The 19,122-nt window shown below is 28.7% G+C and overlaps 1 protein-coding gene across 1 annotated transcript; it reads left to right on the top strand.

Annotated features, from left to right (window-relative positions):
* Positions 1-15,114: 15,114 nt before the first annotated feature.
* On the top strand, positions 15,115-18,424 carry LOC136975474 (growth hormone secretagogue receptor type 1-like). Its single transcript, XM_067270533.1, has 2 exons — positions 15,115-15,263; positions 17,583-18,424. The coding sequence occupies exons 1-2, from the start codon at positions 15,188-15,190 to the stop codon at positions 18,401-18,403; spliced, it is 897 nt and encodes a 298-aa protein (XP_067126634.1). The 5' UTR covers positions 15,115-15,187; the 3' UTR covers positions 18,404-18,424.
* Positions 18,425-19,122: the final 698 nt, after the last annotated feature.

Genomic DNA, 19,122 nt, shown 5'->3' with positions numbered 1-19,122 from the left:
AAAAGGTCGACAGCACTAATATACTATTGTTACCTGGTCTTCGCCCAGGGCTCGTTACGTTCCAAATACGCCACTGATTATTAGATATATCGCAAGAAAAGGTATTGTATTTATTTCTAGCCAAAACTTCCATATCGTTTGTCGGTGATTGTCAGGGAAAAAATTTCTGCTAGCGAAGCTTCCCTTTGTTAACTATTTCACCACTGCTGTCAGGTACCATACACCTGCATATGCCGAGTGACTCTGCATCGGATGTTGTGTCCCAAATAACCTCTGGGAGGATGTCCCATGGGCTGATGGTAATTGGGCTCCTCAATGTTTCGCAAATTCAAGATACAGTAACAGTTATATCTCAGTTGCATTACCAATACCAGTAATTCGTGGCTTGAAAGATTGTGGTCAATGTGGACGACCGCGAGACCATTTAATTGAAAGTATCAACTTTTTTGTAATTTTATTTCTTAAATTGATGTAATAATTACATATAATTAGGAAAAAGTAACTCAAGATTTGACTACAATTAGTAAAGGTTCTAATAATCATGTAAGTACTTTCCTAGTTAGGTATTCAATTCTTCATGTAAATTAAGTTAATGACATTTAATAGGACGTAATTTTTCTTTTCTTCGTCTGCCCATACGAGTTCTTCTTCGCTTAGGCGCCATTTTATTTTAAAAAAATGACGTTACACCTCCGACCAAAATTTAATTTACAACAGTCTTTCTGTCAATAATATAAAATTTAAGAAGTAATTGGAAATGAATGAAAGAATGCCAACTCAAGTTATTTTCAGAATCGTATTTTTAGAACGATCCTGAAAATAACTTCTTGGGTAAGTTCAAGAGCCGTAATAGCAGGAAGGGGTGACACTACGAGAAGAGCGAAACTGAGAACATTTTCGCTTATAATTATTTTGAATAACATAAAATAAAATAATTAAAATTTACATTGAAAAAATTTTCTTAATATACAAGAAATGCAATGCACTGAATAATTTAGAATATTTTTGAGGTTTACGTAGATGTGAGGCTATACTGTCGGTGGATGGACGAGGCGGTTAATTTCCATTCATCTAGTAAGCCTCGTAGATCTCACATTTGTAACTAGTCCATGTCCCATCCCACTGAGTTTCTAACTTAGTTGCAGTCCTATTTCATGACTAGAACTACATTGTAATAAATGTTACAAGACTATAATGATTACAAATTTGTGGTTACCACAATTTAATTACAGTAATACAGTTATGTTATAACAAGGACTGTAAATGACCATAAAATTATTCATTATAAACTACAGGCCTTAATACCTATAATTACAGTATTACCGCGGCTGAACTGCAATTACAGATCTGTAGTTATTAATTAAACATGCTGCTCACGATAATTACAAATTTGTAGTTATTACAATTTGGTTAAAGATTGATTTATTGTAATGACTATAAATTTAGTCTTTATTACTAAATTATTGTATTATTATAACTACATTGTAATGATAAATTTATAATCAATAGTTTAGTCCGTTTTTAATTGTGACCACAATTCATTGAAACAATTTCAATTGTAATTGTAGTAATTCAGTAATATGTTGAGAATTATAATTTGTAATGAATACATTTTATAGTCATTATGACTTTAAACTGTACTTCTTATAAATTATAATTTTGTATTTGGAATTTATAAATTTGCCCTGTTGATCAGTCCACTCTATCACTATAGGAATAAGGCTATGAATTTCGGGTCTCACAATTACATAGATCATTTTTTTATACTTTCCGCCCTGTAGGCACTAATAAGACCTTTTTAATCATGCTCATAATGGGAGCAGTCAAGTGATGATGGTCATAATAGGGTGAGAGATAGCACCCAACGTATCAACGAGAAATGAATATGGCAGGTTCCTACAGTGACCAGCGCGAATTCCATCCCGGATATCCCATAGCGGTAAGCTAAAGCCTTAAGAAAGAAGCACAAATTGTTCTGAAAAGAAGAACTTATAGCTGTGTTTGAATAGATGAGAAATATATTTTAAGGTTAAAATGAAGAATTTTTTCTCTATATAATATGAAAGAGGAGAAGTCGTTCAAAATTAGAAATGTCTTACTTTTGGATATCATATGATAATATGGATCTACTGTCCAGAAACTACAAAAGATATATGAATAAAATTAATTTTATTGTACTATATTACTTTTTTAGCATATAATACTAAATACAGGCTCTTATGTCTACATTCCTGGCCTAATAGCCTATTGATTCTTTTTTCTGGGACATGGTAAATGAACACATAGATAATCTGTCAAGAAGGAGCACTTTCCGGGACGATTTTCTATGAGAAATTGGCCTCTATTTAGGTGTTATACACGTGAATAAACCCGAAAAAACTGATGGCCGGATGGCCGAGCGGTTAAGGTGGCAGCCTACCGCTCTGGGAGACCCGGGATCGAATCCGAACGGGTCGAATAATCCCAGGAATTTTTCGGGGGGTGGTCCGTTTGGATATGTCGGGCCCCGTCCCTCAACACCCGGTCGCCCCATTGTGGGCCTGGCCGAACCCATAATGGGCCTACTAAAAGAGGCCCTCTTAGTGCCCTCAGGGCGGAAAGAGTTAAAAAAAAAGAACCCGAAAAAACTCTCTACGTGGCTAGCCTGTTGGTGAGAAACGAACCCACGATCGGTGTTCAGTGGTTTTATCCATTCGGTCACTGTCGGCATGACTTTCTTTTATTCAGACTATTATTGCTACTACTACTAGTACAACTACCACAAATGTATTGAAGTAACAATAAAATTTGGTATCAGAATCTATTACAATATGCCGCAATTATTACTATATAAAATATTCTCAATATCTTCGACAGACACATCTGATAATGTCGATCTTGATTTTTGAAAGGAACTGGTAATTGATTTTATAAACATTTTGTGTAATAATTAAATGTAATTATTTTAGTTGCTTTTACAAGTTTAATTAATACAGTTAAATTGTAATAATTACAAATTTGTAATTAAAATAATTTAGTTGTAATTTGTAATGACTGTGTTTATATTTTACGTAAAATTTCTACATTTTTTCATTTGTAAGCATTACAATTATAGATAATTTTATAAGAAATTATAATTACAATTAGTTTGTTGTTGTAATTATCAATTTTTTTATTATAGAAAGCAAACGCATTAATTGTTATTAGGAAATCTTTTAAAATTATAATTATTTAATTAAAAGTAAAAAATAAATATTTTATTAGTTTTATTGATAAATTCACTAAATTCACTAATTAAATTAAATACATTAATTGTATACACCATTGCTGACATATTTACAATTTTATTAATTTATAAATTAAAAATTAATTAATAAAAGCTCGTATCACATTAAATTATAAACTTTGACATTTAATTCATTTGTTACATATACATTTAAAGTTAAAATTTTAATTTTTCTTTAAATAACTTAATATTTGTGTACTAGATGGCGACGTTAATTTTTATTTTATTTAATTTCTCGAAAACTAATCGAAATATTCCGCCTGTCTGTCTATTTGTCTGTCTTCATTTCTGTTTGTTCAGAAACTAAGCTAATTTTCGAGGAATTTGTAAAAATTTCTGGGTATTTCGGTTGAAATTTTTAAATTGCAGACTTATAAATTCCCACTGGTGTTCGCCTGTCTATTGTCTGTTCTTCCTTAATTTCGATAACGGAATTAGATAGATGAAAGTCGAAACCAAATATGGAAAGCTTAAGGGACATGGATGTACTGTACAAGGGCAAGACACTTAAAATCGAGAGAACACGTTTTAAATAAAAATTGCAGCCCGGCATTGTGACGACGTTACACTAAATAATTGCACTTATTCAGTATTTTGTGCGTAAAATATTTAAAAAAAATTACCTTATTAATTGTTAAAGAATTCAATTTACAAATTTTTTTTATTGTAAAATGTTTCCTAATTATAAATTTAATGGGTATTAATTTTAATAGGATGCCATTAGTGGTATACTAAACAAGGTAATTAACATCTGACGTAATTTTAATATTGATCTGTAATAATTCTTCTGGATTAGAAAGATAACTCAACATCATTAACATATCTGGCTTATAATAATATTTAACATTTTAGACCGGATTTAGACTTCTTACGACCTTAAGCTATAACGTATAAAGCTCTTTCTACCAAATAATATATTTAACAGTTTTAGGGCCTTATAATTTATTTAGCTTTTGTTAACACTATTACAATATGCTACCATTTAATAGAATTATAATAATATTATAATGCTGGAGTGGTATTATATTTTAATGCTGTTTGATAGCATTAAAATACAATACCACTCCACCACATGCTGAATGGATAAAGCCACTAAATACTGGTAGTTGGTCACAGGACGTGACCACGTGGAGATTTGGGATTTTCTTCACGTGTCTAATCTAAATAGGAGCCAGTTTTTCCATAGAAATTCTCTCTGGACGTATCCCCTTAGCAGCTCGCTCATGTATTGCATTGCCACATCTTATCAATCCAATTCAATACTATTCTATAGTTCTGTTTGTAAAACAATGCATCAGTAACTTGCTACTAGTTAGCAGGATGTCTTAGAAGTAAAAAGAGGCTTCAGGTATACTAAAACATAAAAACGGTATTAAAGTTTTTTATTATATTTTTTAATAATAAAATCTGATTAAAAAATTAAAGATTTTCTTTTTTTAATAATTTGCAACAAATTGTTTGAGGCCTCGTGAATGTAAGGCCCGAACCAAATAACCCTGTGTTAAAATCTGCTTGTCAGCATTACATAAGTACATTATCATTCGATGGCAATATATTTTGTTAATATTATTGCTAATGAACAGCATTTACAATATTTTACTCAGCAGGGTTTTAACAATATATTGCTATCAGCAAAGCATTACAACAACACATTATTACTCGAAACAATTAACAATACATTACTACTTAACAGCAATATAATAATACATTTCTATTTAATAGCATCATAACTTCTTTCAACAGGAATTATATTACAGTCAAAGCTGTATTTAGCGTACCATTTGCTCACCAGTAAATTGCCATTAAAGCGAGTATAGCGCTAAACTGAAAAGCTTTAAATGACAAGAATATAATAATTCGATTACATTCCCGTAAGGCATGCCTTCCTAGAGGACTTTTTACATGAAATTTCCCCTATCTAAGTGTTAGACACGTAAAAAAAGTCTGGTAAACTCCAGCCCGTTGGTGGGCGCGAACCCTTGATCAACTATCATTGCTGGCTAAGAATGTAATGAAGACTACACACAAGTTGGACATGATTTGATGATAACAACGTCATTTGCAATTCAAAATAGTACATTTAGTAATTTACAGATATCGAAGCATTCTTTATTTAAAACTATATTTATGGGGAAGATTATTTTACAATTATTTATAGACACTTTACAGGGATGAAGTTATTTAGGACGGATCTACATCGAAGTTTAATTGTAAGCTATTACTATTCAACAGTAATATAATTTTACATCTATAATTATCGACTTAAAAGAATTTTTAAAAGATAAATCTATTTTTTAAACTTTACAAGTATAAATTTAGTAACGACATAATAACTTACAACGGAAAAAAATAAAATTGTTTTCTGTTTATTTTCTTAAAAATAAGAGTAATAACGCCTACGCGTTCAATACTTAAAATTCACATCGAAGAGAATTATAATTTTCTTAACCATAAATAATACTTTCCCTATTGTAAATACAATAACTAAATATAGGTTAAAGTTTGACATTTATTTATAAGAATCTTTAAAACTTCAAGTCATAAAATTGCTAACTATTAATTAAATTTATAGGCGTTTAAGTTATGATGTAAAATTCAGTCTCTTGTATAGTTTCCTTTAAGAAATATTAATGATTTGATCGATTATAATTAAAGTTTGAAAATAGTAAATAACATTATCTATACTTTTGTTATTCTCTTGTAATATCGAAAATCTTTACAAATCGGATTAGAGGATGATGCTTCTATAAATAATTTTGAACGAATAGACGAAGATTTAAGTTCGTTATTAAGTAAATTGTTAGACATTAAGAACAATTTGGTGAGGAGTTTTATGCACTTGACTAAACGTTTCTGACAGATTATTAATGCTTTATGGAAGATTCTCTGCTCTTAGTCTCGTTGACCTTCGTTAAGAGTTGCTAAGAGATAACGTCAAAAAATGGCCTAATAGCACCTTCAATGACCTGCTAACTGCATATAAAGACGAAAAACATGGAGTAGCCATTGTCGTAACTAGCATTTCATCAAAGTTTTATTTTCGAACCACTTAATTCCTGTGCAAGATTTATTTTTGTACTCCTTAATTTTTGGAGTAGAGGAAATAATAATAATAATGAAACAACTAAGATAAAATATTTGTTTATAAACAATTTTTATGTGAAAAAAAGATATACATTGTCATCCACATATATTTATAAACGAAATTACAGTATTATTACAGTATATTTGACAATGTTTTTGTCAGTTACTTTTCGACATCCCTTTCATCTTGGGTCCAGTTATTGCACCTGTCTAATTATGGCACTGGGCGTAGCTTTGATCGCCTAGTCTTTCTAGTATCTCCTTTTTCTTCCTAACTTGAGAACCTTTGAACAATGTTAAAACATTTACTCACAATTTGTTAATTTCCCTAGTTTATTCTAAAACATAGCTAATTATTTTTACCTAGTTTCATTTTTTCTCTCATATCTTTTTTCTTTAGCTTCTCTTATCTTTGAAGTTCTGTTGAGGATCATTTTAGCAACTGTCCTCAAGGAAAGAAAGGAAATTTACTAAGAAACGAACAATTATTTATTGTGACATCGTCACGATGTCGGGCTGCAGTTTTTTGTCACTATGTTCTCAATTTTAGTAGTGTCTTGCCCCTGTATATCATACTTATCCTGTTAACAATAGAGTCATGCCAGTCATCTATGTAAAACCGTTCTGGAGAAAATTTTAAATTGAAATAACGTAACTTTTAGTCTAAACCGGAAGTTTGTATATAGTTAATCGGGGCTTCCTGCTCCTACGTCTTCGATATCTGTTCTCGATTTTCAGCCATATAACTCCATTATCGAGATTAATAAAGGACAATTACAGACGGATGCCAAAGAAATTTTTAGGTTCGCAATTTTTGAAAATTTTATCCCAAATAGTAGAGCCAACTAAAGTAAGGAGATAAGGGACTAGGTATAGGAATTATTTTAATTAAATCAGGACTGTATACAGAGATTACTCTGTATTTAGTCAGCAGATCACAGAAGACAGTTTTATATCATGGTTAGAACAGTTACAATTTTTATAATTATTTACAAATAAAAGAAATACCCGAAATTTGCGACTTAATATTTGGGAAAAATAGAAAACCAATCAATATTGCTCAGCAGTTTAGTAGCTACGATCGCTTCCTCGACTAACAGAGCATTATCACATATCTTTCCTCTTAGTTAATGGAACAAAGCGATTAAAGTAGCTCGCAAGCTACTGGTTGAAATTCGTACAAATCTAAATTTTAATTTAATAAAAATAGTAGTAATTAATAAAATTTTAATCTTATAATTCAACGGTTTTTGTTTTATTTTTATAATCGTTTATTACAAAAATAAAACTTCAAATATTTTCTGTAGATTTTCAACGCTTAAAAGCGATTTAATTTTAGAAAAGTTCTTTCATTTAATAATTTAATAATTAAAAAGAATTGAATAAATAAATTTTTAAAATATTCATTTATATTTATAAATTAATTTGAGGTTAAATATAATTAAAATCTTAATTCAAAATATTTTGCTAGAGATTGAATATACAAAGTTATGTTTATGACATTCTTTAATTAATCTATCAAAATTTAATTTAGAAAATTTAAAACTCATTAAACCTGAAACAATCTTAGATTTGTTTATTTAAGAAAATCACATTAATTCATATTTTTAATAATAATTAAAGTTAACATTTTTATTGCATTTATTAACTTTCTTAAGGCGAAATGATGTAAAGTTAATTAAATAAAATTATATAAATTTGTATAACAATCTAATTATTTGTAAAAGTTAAACAGTTATGTGATTTGTTCAACCAAATTTAATAATGTGTATTATGTAAATGTTACTCTTTGACACTTAGAAATGTTATAAATATTCGTGTAATGATAAAAATATTTATTAATTGCTATCTCTAAAACGATGAAGGCCCAGGGTAATCCAATCAAAGCGAGCACTCGTATTGTAATATATATTAAGGGATTCTGTACTAGTATTTTGTATACATATTTATAGAAGGATTGGTCCCTCTGTATATGTGGAGAAATAACTCACAAGCCTCACAAATATACATGTAGTATTTTCAGATTGTGGGTTCGCGCATTACCAATGAGCTTTTCCTGATTTTTTCACGTGTATAACACCTAAATGAAGGTTAGTTTCCCAAGGAAAGTCCTTCCGGGAGGCATTCTCTGGCAGGCAGATCGCTCAAGTATTGCGATGATTTATTCCATCTACCTGCTCCTTCTACTTCCTCTTATATGTGTATATGTGAGGAAATACAAATTATTCCAAGCTTATATTATATGAGGAAATACTGTCAAAATATCACGAATAATTAAAATATCAGTATAATTTTTTTCCAATCTTTAATCGTTTAGGACCTTCGAGCTTCAGGAAATAATCCTTAAATTTCACAAAATACATTGGATTGATCTAGTAGGTGAATATCATGGGCATAATTATGAATATAATTGGGTAGGATAGCTGGGGTGTAGGATGGCCAAAGCTATTAAGGTAGCAACCTACCTTTGGATCCTAGATCAAATCTGAGTGAGGAATTTTTCAAGGGCCGTCTGTTTCGATTATATGGGGTCCGTTCTTCGTCAATCCCTATTATGGGCCTGGCCGAACCTATAATGGAAATGGAAAAAGGTCCTCATAGTATCTACAAGGAAGAAAGAGTGAGGAACGCATTACAACTGCAATTAGGGGACTCCGTATATACTGTTTTATGGAACGTACGATTGTATTTTAACGTCCCTCATCGTGTGAATAGTAAAAATATCTTATTTTCATGAAGATTTGTGACGTATTAAGAATGTGCATTTATTTTGTTCAATTATAGAATTTGTTGTACCATTTTCAAATTTACCAAGAATTACAATAAAATTGTAGTATTAACTTTTATAACGTTATCTTTTATAACTTTTTCCGCCCATTAGGGACTAAAAAAAAGCATCTTTTTAGCAAGCCCACAATGAGTTCGGTCAGGCCTAAAATGGTACGATTGTGTGGTGAGGGTTTAGGCCAACCCCGAAAAATTCCTGGGAGTTTTACAACCCGTCAGTATTCAATCCTTGCTCCCCAAAGCGGTACGCTGCCATCTTAACCATCCGGCCATTCATTATTTAACATTTTGAATATTGATTTTTTCCTATTCTACAGTAAATAAAAATACAATTTTTTAAAAAAATGTAATAATTCATGATAATATGAATGATTTTCATAAATTTATGAATTTTTTTTATTGCATTAGAAGTTCTTTATTCCAGCACTTATGGACCAAATTGGTGCCGAATTATCGAAAATGCCAGTTTGCCAGACGTTCTTTCATTTATTCAATCATTTATTTAAATAATAGAAACAATGCTGTTAGGCAAAGAAAATCTTTTTATGCTAGATATGATGATTCAGGTATTGCTGCATATTTTGATACTGCACGCTGCTGTATGCTTGCGCCTTGTTTACACGGGTTCTTAAGATGATACAGCGCATTATTTTTCCAGAGATACAGTCATGGACGTCTGCAGAGGAACACTTGTTCTTCCCTGTAATGGAGTAAAAAGTTCCACAAATATAATCATAAGAGTGTTTGCGATATGTAACATTATACTATCGACCATGGAATACTTTTTCTGTCTTTTTTGCATTAATGTAATACTGTATTCCATAATATACTTGTGAAAATTCCTCAAAAATTAAATAATTAAATCAACATTTATTGATATAATTATTTGTCTTTAAGCTTTCCCCCCCCTGGAAAATTTTCTTCCGACGCCTATGGATACGGAGTAGATACGATTCATGAAAGACACGCTGAGTTATTTTTATCGATCTCATAGTCAACCTCTGCACATAGGCCTAGAGTAGCAACGTGCTCACTACCTTCGTCTCAATTTCGTCTCGGAATCTTCAGGGTGTCACGTATCCAAATAAATCCCAATTCGTGGAATACTAGCATCTGTCAAGGAGAAATGCTTCCCAGAAGGCTTGCTATGGATAGATGCACCTATTTAGGTGTTATAAACCTAAAGAAAACTCGGAAAACTCCACGTGATCACCCTTTGGTGAGGTGCAAACCCAGCTACCAAATGTTCAATCATTTTATACACTAGGTTGACACGACGATTTCGGATTATCGAATATTTTTTATAGTACCGGAAAGGAACTTCGATTGTAATCTAATTTTTATCTTACATTTTAAGATTACTTTATAGCAATTCAAAATTATTTCCCAACAATGTGGTAAACTTGATGGAAAGAAAGTTGTTATATTGCTGTATTTGTCATATTGTTGGAAAGCAATTTCCCAATAAAATGTACAAAATTGCTTTTCAACAATATGTGTGAATTTGTTGGCAAACAATTTAATACACTGTCACATATATTTACCACATTGTTGGAAGGCAATTTGGAAATAGGATTTACAAAACTGCTTACCAGCAGTACGTAAAAAAAAGCAAAAGTATATTTAAGTAATAAAAGGCTAAAATCTGGATAATAATATAAATCCTTCCCAGATATATCTTTAGTTTCAGATAACTTTCGAATTTATTTTTCTTTATTATTACATTTCTATTTTTGTACCACTTTTGTACAGAAGTGAACAGCTGTATCGAACAGTAAATTTGAAATATTGCTAAGTTAGTGAACATTATTGTAAAAAAAAGGAAAAATTGTATTTGTAATAGTGAAGTTACACTTAATTTTACAATTATTGTTTTTATCGTAAAGATAAAACACAATTTCTACACAGATGTACAGTACATGAATAATTGTAATTATTGAAAGTATTAATGACTAAAATATATTTTTAATACTTGCTATTTTTAGATTTATCTCTTTAATAATTAAAACAGAAAAGAATACAGGGTCAGTTAACCGAATCAAATGGCTTTTTAATATGAAAATTAATATTTAAAGATAATATTAAGCTCCAAATTCATAGATAAAATTCATTATAATATTCAAGGATATGCACAGAGGAGTATGGAGAACGAAAAACTATATTTCTTTGACCTTCAAAACGAATAATTCTAGAAAATCGAAGCGATTGTAAGCATTGTCTGATGTTTTTCAATTAAATTTTCCTTTTAAGAATTGCATTTCAGCTACTTATCAAAGTATTTAATGCTTTGAATGTGTGATAAATAAGATAAATTAAATAAATAAATAAAGAGCAAAGACAATTATAACTTCTTTAATTGTTTCTGTTTTCTAATTCTAAATATTTGTATTTAAAAAATACAAAAATGCAAAATTCTGAAGGAAAGAAATATATTGGTATGTTCATTAGCTTTGTTAATCAATCTAAAGTTAATTACATTTTATTCGTATTTAAACTTTATTTTTCTACTTAACTAATCCCTTATTAAATAGTTAATCTGTATATAACATAATTAAATTATGTTATTTTAATTTATTAAAATTATAATAGCTGTAATTTGTGATCTTATAAAGTATATAAAATGCAGTAAAATTAATATTATTTTAAAAAATTTATTAATTATTATTATTATTATTAATAATATAAGAAGTAAATCTTTATTGCATATTTTATAAATATAATGTTGTAATTATACATAATGTATAATAGATATATTCATGTAAAATTGATGCTGTTACTGCATTACTTAAATTGGTTTTGAAGTTGGAGACAAATTGATAATTTAAATATCAGATTACATGTTTAAAGTTATGAAAAATTAACAAAATATTGTAATTCATCAATTTATTTAAGTTATAATTCTGTATAAAGTAAATATAATAATAATATATAATATAATTCATGATACAATTTAATTTTATTTTCCTCTTTCACATCTCTCTGCTCTCTTCCTTTCTTCAGGCTTCTTGGCTCTGCAGTGAGGCACTGTCCTCAAACCAATCTTTCATATACTCATAAATGCAGTAAGAATATCGAAATTTAAATTTGGCCCATATCTGGGGACCATAGATTTCCGATATGGCTGGGTGCACTGGCACTACGCAGAACTTAACTCGCCTTAACTTAAAAAACAAAAAAGGATACCTGAGATTCTCCTAAAAACTTCCTAGAAGAAAAATCTTTAAAGTCAACACTGTACATGGGACCCTTTAATTCAAATTTGTCTGGGCTCTATGAGAGAATAACGCGCTGCTGTGTTTCTTTAGTAGGTTTTACCTCTTACCCTTGAATAGTTCTACCTCCTGACTCTTGGGTAACTACCTCCTAATCCTTGAATAGTCTCTACCTTCTGATCCTTGAGTAGGTTCTACTCCTAATAATTGAATTGAAAAGCTTATAACAACAAGAACAGATATTATGTTACAGAAACGTTTTTCTCTCAGTCCTCTATAAAATTTTCTCCTTTCAAAAAATTATGAATATTTAAGCTGATATTATATTGAACATTTGAAGATTGATTAACAGTTTTAATAGTTGCAAGAGTATAAAAAAGTCACGAAAAATTAATTATTTATGCTATTTTTTACGCAAATTATAACAGAAATCATAAGTTAATTCTTTTTGAAAATAAGGATAAAATCTGTTGGTTTTTTAAGAATTTTCAATAAATTTGAAAAAGTATTTAACATTGGAACTGGAGTGTAACTATGAATAAAAGATATTACAGTATTTTGAAGCGAAAATATGAAAAATGTTCGTATAAAATGAGTAAAATATTAATGAATTGAAGATGTTCTTGAATATGTTAACCTTTGTAAATCCAATTATCATAATTACAATCCTGCAATTTTTAATACAGTCAAAAGAATGTGTGCATTTTCTTTGAAGATTACAGAAGATATATATGTGGCATTTATCACAATATTTAATTTAGCAAACAGGCGTAATAAGATTAACAAACTTATTTCATTTGTCATATCTTAAAACAGATATTTCTTGATTAAAGAGCGTAAGATAAGAAAATAATAATTTTATTTAAAAAAACACACACAAACAAGTGTATCAACTGTATACAAATATTAAAAATAAATAAATAAGTAAGTAAATTCTATATTTTTACTTTCGTAAAACTAAAAAATAGCTCCAAAGGGTGGTCCAAACCGGATACATTTTCTTGTAGAACCGTTAAAGCCGGTTTAAAACAACGTAGTCAATTAAGTTTTAAAATATAACTTGTTAACGAACTTTTGATTCACCCGGCATATAACACTGTATATAAGGTATTAATTTATTAAGTATTATTGAATTAAAATGAATTTCTTTTCAATGAGATGTTCTACAATAATTTATCTAAGTTATTTTAAGTAACAAGTTTAGGAGTTAATAGAGGGAATGAAATCGGGGGGGAGAAAACTTCTCCCTTATATTTTCCGCAGAGTTCTAGAGAATAAACATGAGAAATTTAGTGAAGATCGATCAAAGGGTTTTGATGTTTATAATATAAAATATAAAATGACGGACAGACATTTTCTATTTTATATTATAATGTAAATTATAAATTTTATATTTAAAGTTTCCTTGACTATCAAGTTTCAAAACTTTAATGAATATTAATTTAATCTAACCATTTTAATATTAAATATTATTTACAAAAATCGATGATAATAATAATATTATCTTAATAATTATACGTAGAATCTGCTTGAATAATAAATTTATAGCACTTAATAAAGCAATTAATAAAGTTATTTATGAAATAACGTAAATTTGTGAAGAAAAGGAGTGCTCCAATAACCTTGGAGAAACTAACAATCCATATGATACCAGGATGTTGTTACCTAGGCAACGCAGAAGTGGAATATAAAAGGAGGAATATCTACAGAGCCAGGTGGATTGGACTAACAAAGTTCGACGATGCTTTTGTATAGAAGTTATACAAAAATTAATTTTATAATTGAAAAGATATGTTTAAAAATAAGGTAAGAATTTAATAGTAATAATTATAATAATTCTTTTATAAATTAAAATAGTATTTATAAAAATGTAAATAACTTTTTATTTAAGTTAAATTCATTAAAAATTATATTTTAAATAAGTTGTTTAACGTGTATTATAAATAATTCTTCTTAATGGTGATGATAAATTATCATCGTTGAGAAAAGTAGAGTTAAATGATTATTAATCGTTAATTAATTTCTTATTTAATTTCTGTTTACGATAATTGATGGATGATGATAATTGTGTTCTCTTTTTCTTAATGATGACAATGATTATTTTTAATGCCTTATTTAATTATTATTAACTAAAATCAAAATAAAAAGTTTAAACTTTTATTATTAATTGTTTTAATTTTTAAATGAATAAATGGAGGATGATCATTTTGCTCTTCTCAGTCCTAATGATGTTTATTTTTTAATGTCTTATTTAATTTATATTATTTGAAATTTTATATATATATTTATTTATTTTATTTTTTCTAAAAAATAAATTTTCTTCTTTAACAGATAAAGTATTTGAACAAGATGAAACGTTTTCTTCAACGATTCTTAAACGTTATTAATAAAGAATGTTATTGAGAACAAGAAAAGATATCTGACTTACAACTTTAAAGTACTTAAAGTGCTCTTGTAAAAGGAAACAAGACATTATTCTCTTCAAAAAAGCAAGAAAAAAAATGCAGAATTAATATAGAAAAATATTTTTAAAAATTATTGAAATGTATCTATTTTCATGTTTAAAATCATGCACTTAAATTCATCATTACTTGTACCTATGAATTCTACTTATAAAAATAATATGGTTAAATACTATGAAGATGATTATGACTTTTTAGAAGAGAATTTAGAATTTCCTTTGTACATAAAATACATAAATACTGGAATATGTATTATATTATTAATTATAGGAATTGTTGGTAATATTCTAGTACCAACAATAGTCATTTTGAATAAGGAATTAAGGAATTCTACTAATTATTTTTTGGTTAATTTAAGTGTTGCTGATCTTCTAATTATGATTATTTGTATGCCAACTGTACTTACTGAATTGCATTCTTTACCAGAAGTTTGGATTTTGGGAAAAGTAATGTGTAAGTATTTTATTTTATTATTGTTTAAAATTTAAATTGTGATAATAATTAATTGTTTCTAAAATCAAGAGCATACTTATTATTAACTAAAGCTATGATTCGAATCTCGGATACTACGACTTGCGACTTTACTGGATTTTGTTGAGTAAAAGTATGGTTTATAAGCAAAATTAAGATTTGAATTCTCTTTCATTAAATTATTTACAAAATCAAAGTAACAGATTTTTTAATGTAGATGATGTTTATAGATTAAATTGGGTTGATGGGAAAAGGCAACACAACAGGTGGGCGATCTGCCAAAGGGAATGCCTCAAGGAGAAATTTTATGGAAACTCAGACCTATTTAGGTGTTAGACACGTTAACAAAACCTGGAAAATTCAACATGGTTAGCTGCTTTGTTAGACACGTACCTGCGACTAACTAATACAGTGGTTTTATCCACTCGGCCATTGATTGGCGCCGATCATATTCAAGCCATATATGTTCTTTTTTTGGGGATTTTAAATTTAAATGCGATTTATATACTAAAATTTACATTTTGGGAATTAATTTTGTCTACTGAGTTATTTAGTAAATATAAGAAATGTCTTTAACTTTATTACTATCGGAAGATTGAGTTCCGATTGTATTCATACACCAAATACCCGACCTTCCGATATTCCTTGATGTTTTATGGATATAAGTACGATTTATAAATTCAAATTTACTTTTTGGAATTAATTTTTCACACTTAGTTATTTATAAAAACACCAGAAAATCCTTTAACGTTTGAATAGCTTTTATATAATCGTTATAGAAAGATACGGTACGGATCACATCCTTAGGTCAAATATGTTATTTTCTGAGTTTTCTTTGATATTTTATTAAATATAAGTGATATATATATATGTATAAAATCCTGTAATCTTGTTGAAATTATTATAGAGAGTCGTAGGTTCGGATCATATCTTCATCTCAAACAATTTATTTTCTAAATTTTCTTTGCTTTATTTTAGAAATTAATTTGTTAACAATTCAACCTCCGATTCCATAAACATAAGAAAATTATTAATTTCATATAAATTAAAATAAACAAATTATAATTTTCAAGATGTAATATTAAACTTTATGGATATATTTTTGTATTTTCGAGAGCATTTAAGATTACTTATAACTTATTTTTCCATAAATATACAGTAAATGGATTATTTATGGTTGAATAATTCTCATGAAGAAGATTATACAGTAAATTTTCAGTTGAAAAATATGGAAAATTCACTTTATAAAAATTGCTTTCGGCCTATGTAAAGTGAGTTCTCAACGTAATTTTTCCAAAAATGCGTTTCTAAAAATTAATTTCCGTAGCAAAGAAGAAAGTTAAATAAAATATTATAAAATTTAATGTAATTGTTTGCTATTTTTAATGAATGAATGAATAATGTATTATAAATGAAGGCAATTTAAACATCATTATAATTGTACGGGCTATTTATCGGTAGCTAATTAAATTACATTTTAATTAATTAATATTCGAATTTAATAAGTATTGAAAGTAATTAATTAATTTTACTTTTGAATTTTAAATCTATGAAAAAATTATTTGTTTTGAATTTTAAAGACCATTTTATTGAATAAAAATCAATTAGAAATTTTATTTTTACTGTTTATTGAAATCTCGAAGGAGAATTTATCAACTAAATGCCTGTTTTAGTCATGCAAATTCTAATAAATTAAATTATATATATATATATATGGGGGTGGTGGTGGTGGTGTGAATGATTGATGGGATAAAGAAGTGCAACACGAAGGCTATTTGTCAAGGGGGTTGTACATCCCGGGATGATTTTCTGTGGGAAACTAGCACCTATTTAAGTGTTAGACATGGAAGAAAACCCGGAAACTCCATGCTGCCAGTCCGTTAGTCGGGAATGAACCAGTGTTTAGTGGTCGAGTGGATAAACCACTGAATGCAGGTCGCTGGTTTGCGCTTCACTAACGAGCTGTCCACCTGGAGTATTTTCGGATTTTCTTCACGTGTTTAACACCTAAATTGGAGCCAGTTTTCCATAGAAAGTCTCCCTCTTGGCAGATCGTCCACGTGTTGAGTTCTCTTATTCCATCCCATCCCATCATTTTAGTGTTCTTATTCACTCGGCCTCAAATGCTTTTAAGAATTTGCTTGAGTATTATTATCATTATTATTATTTTTTATTTATTATTATTATTATTATTATTATTATTATTTTGGGCTTGAAAATTCCAAAAATTTCATTTATTTTTGTAACAATTTTTAAAATATTTAATTAAATATTTCTAAAAAACCTAATGTTTTTTAATAGGTAAACTCGTACCATTTACAGAAATGATGGTAGCTCATGGTTCAATATTGACAATACTCGCCATTACTTTCGAACGATATTATGCTATATGTAGACCACTAATGGCAGGATATACTTGCACAAAAATGAGAGCAATGGCCATAATAGTTGTCATCTGGATTGTAGCAATATCAATCACGTGCCCCATGTTATTCATCACCGAGTACGAACATACCACTTACATTGATGGTACTGAAGTACCCGTTTGTATAACTGACATGCAGAGCGTTTGGCAAAAAATATATTTTTTTGGTGTGACAACCTTCTTATTTTTTATACCATTACTTGTATTAATTGTTATATATGGCATTATTGCTAAAAGATTAGTGGAATCACAACGAGTTCTCGCATCCCCCGTCGCAGATTCACAAATTAAAGCTAGAAAACAAGTTATATTTATGTTAGCCGCTGTGGTACTTTGTTTCTTCTTATGTCTCATGCCATTTAGGATATTTACAATATGGTTGCTCGTTGCCCCTGAACATCAGTTGAAGGAACTTGGAATGGAAAGTTATTATAATTTACTGTATTTCTGTAGAATTATGTTATATATTAATTCTGCTGTTAATCCTATTTTGTATAACGTAATTTCTTCTAGGTTTAGAGATGCCTTCATAAGATTATTTTCGTGTAAAAATGATAAAAGTTTGAAACGTCAATTCACTCTTACCAGTTATACAACATTTACTATGTATGGTAGCTTAAAAACTAAGCAGAAAATTTGCCTATCTCTAAATGGTATAACTCATATAGAAAATAAGAAAGATGAAACATTTGTATAAATAAATAAATAAATAATTTATTCTTGAATAATACAGTATTTTTTCTCCAAACTATTGTATTTTGTGAATATATTTGCATGTAACTGTGATACATAAAATTATATTTTTCAGGTATAAATTGTATGAAAAATATCAAATATTTTATGTTAATAAAACTATAATAATTGTATGTTCATATGTAGAATAAATAAATAAATAATGTGTGTATTATTTTATAATTTCGCTTTCTTATCCCCCTTTTTCATCTACCATTTTCCTCATTTCTTCAGCCTAGAGTAGGTTCTACAATGGTGAGTTATATTGTTAACAATACAAAATAATACAGATATAATAATAAATATAGTCGAACTGCCAATAACGGCAATCTCTAAATTGAGATAAGTTTTTCCAGGGAGTCAAACAATTGAATAACGGCCATTGATGGAAACATCAATGGCCGTTATTCAATTGTTTAACTGTATTGTAGAGGAGTTATCAAATTTACCGAAGAAAAACATTCTTAGGCTCTCGATTATCAGGAATCGCGTTAAATGTAAAGCGAATTAACCGCGATGCCAAAAATACTTATGGTTGATTCATTAAGTCATTCTCTTTATAGGTTATTGTCTTAAAAGGGTAAAGGGAGGATATAATATATTTTGCTGAAAATTTACCTGGGTTCAGTTTACTGGTGCCGGATTAATAGAGATTCTTATTATAGAGATTGCCGGAGTGACATT

The sequence above is a fragment of the Centruroides vittatus genome, unplaced genomic scaffold (assembly GCF_030686945.1).
Source record: "Centruroides vittatus isolate TY-2023 unplaced genomic scaffold, ASM3068694v2 contig_371, whole genome shotgun sequence".
Classification (NCBI taxonomy): Eukaryota; Metazoa; Arthropoda; class Arachnida; order Scorpiones; family Buthidae; genus Centruroides; species Centruroides vittatus.
Note: the sequence above shows the minus strand (reverse complement) of the source record. Positions and strands in the feature narration are given on the sequence as shown.

Coding starts and splice junctions, on each gene's coding strand:
- LOC136975474 (XM_067270533.1), top strand. CDS start 15,188: ATGATTATTTGTATGCCAACTGTACTTACTGAATTGCATTCTTTACCA. Junction 15,264..17,582: donor GATTTTGGGAAAAGTAATGT/GTAAGTATTTTA, acceptor GTTTTTTAATAG/GTAAACTCGTACCATTTACA.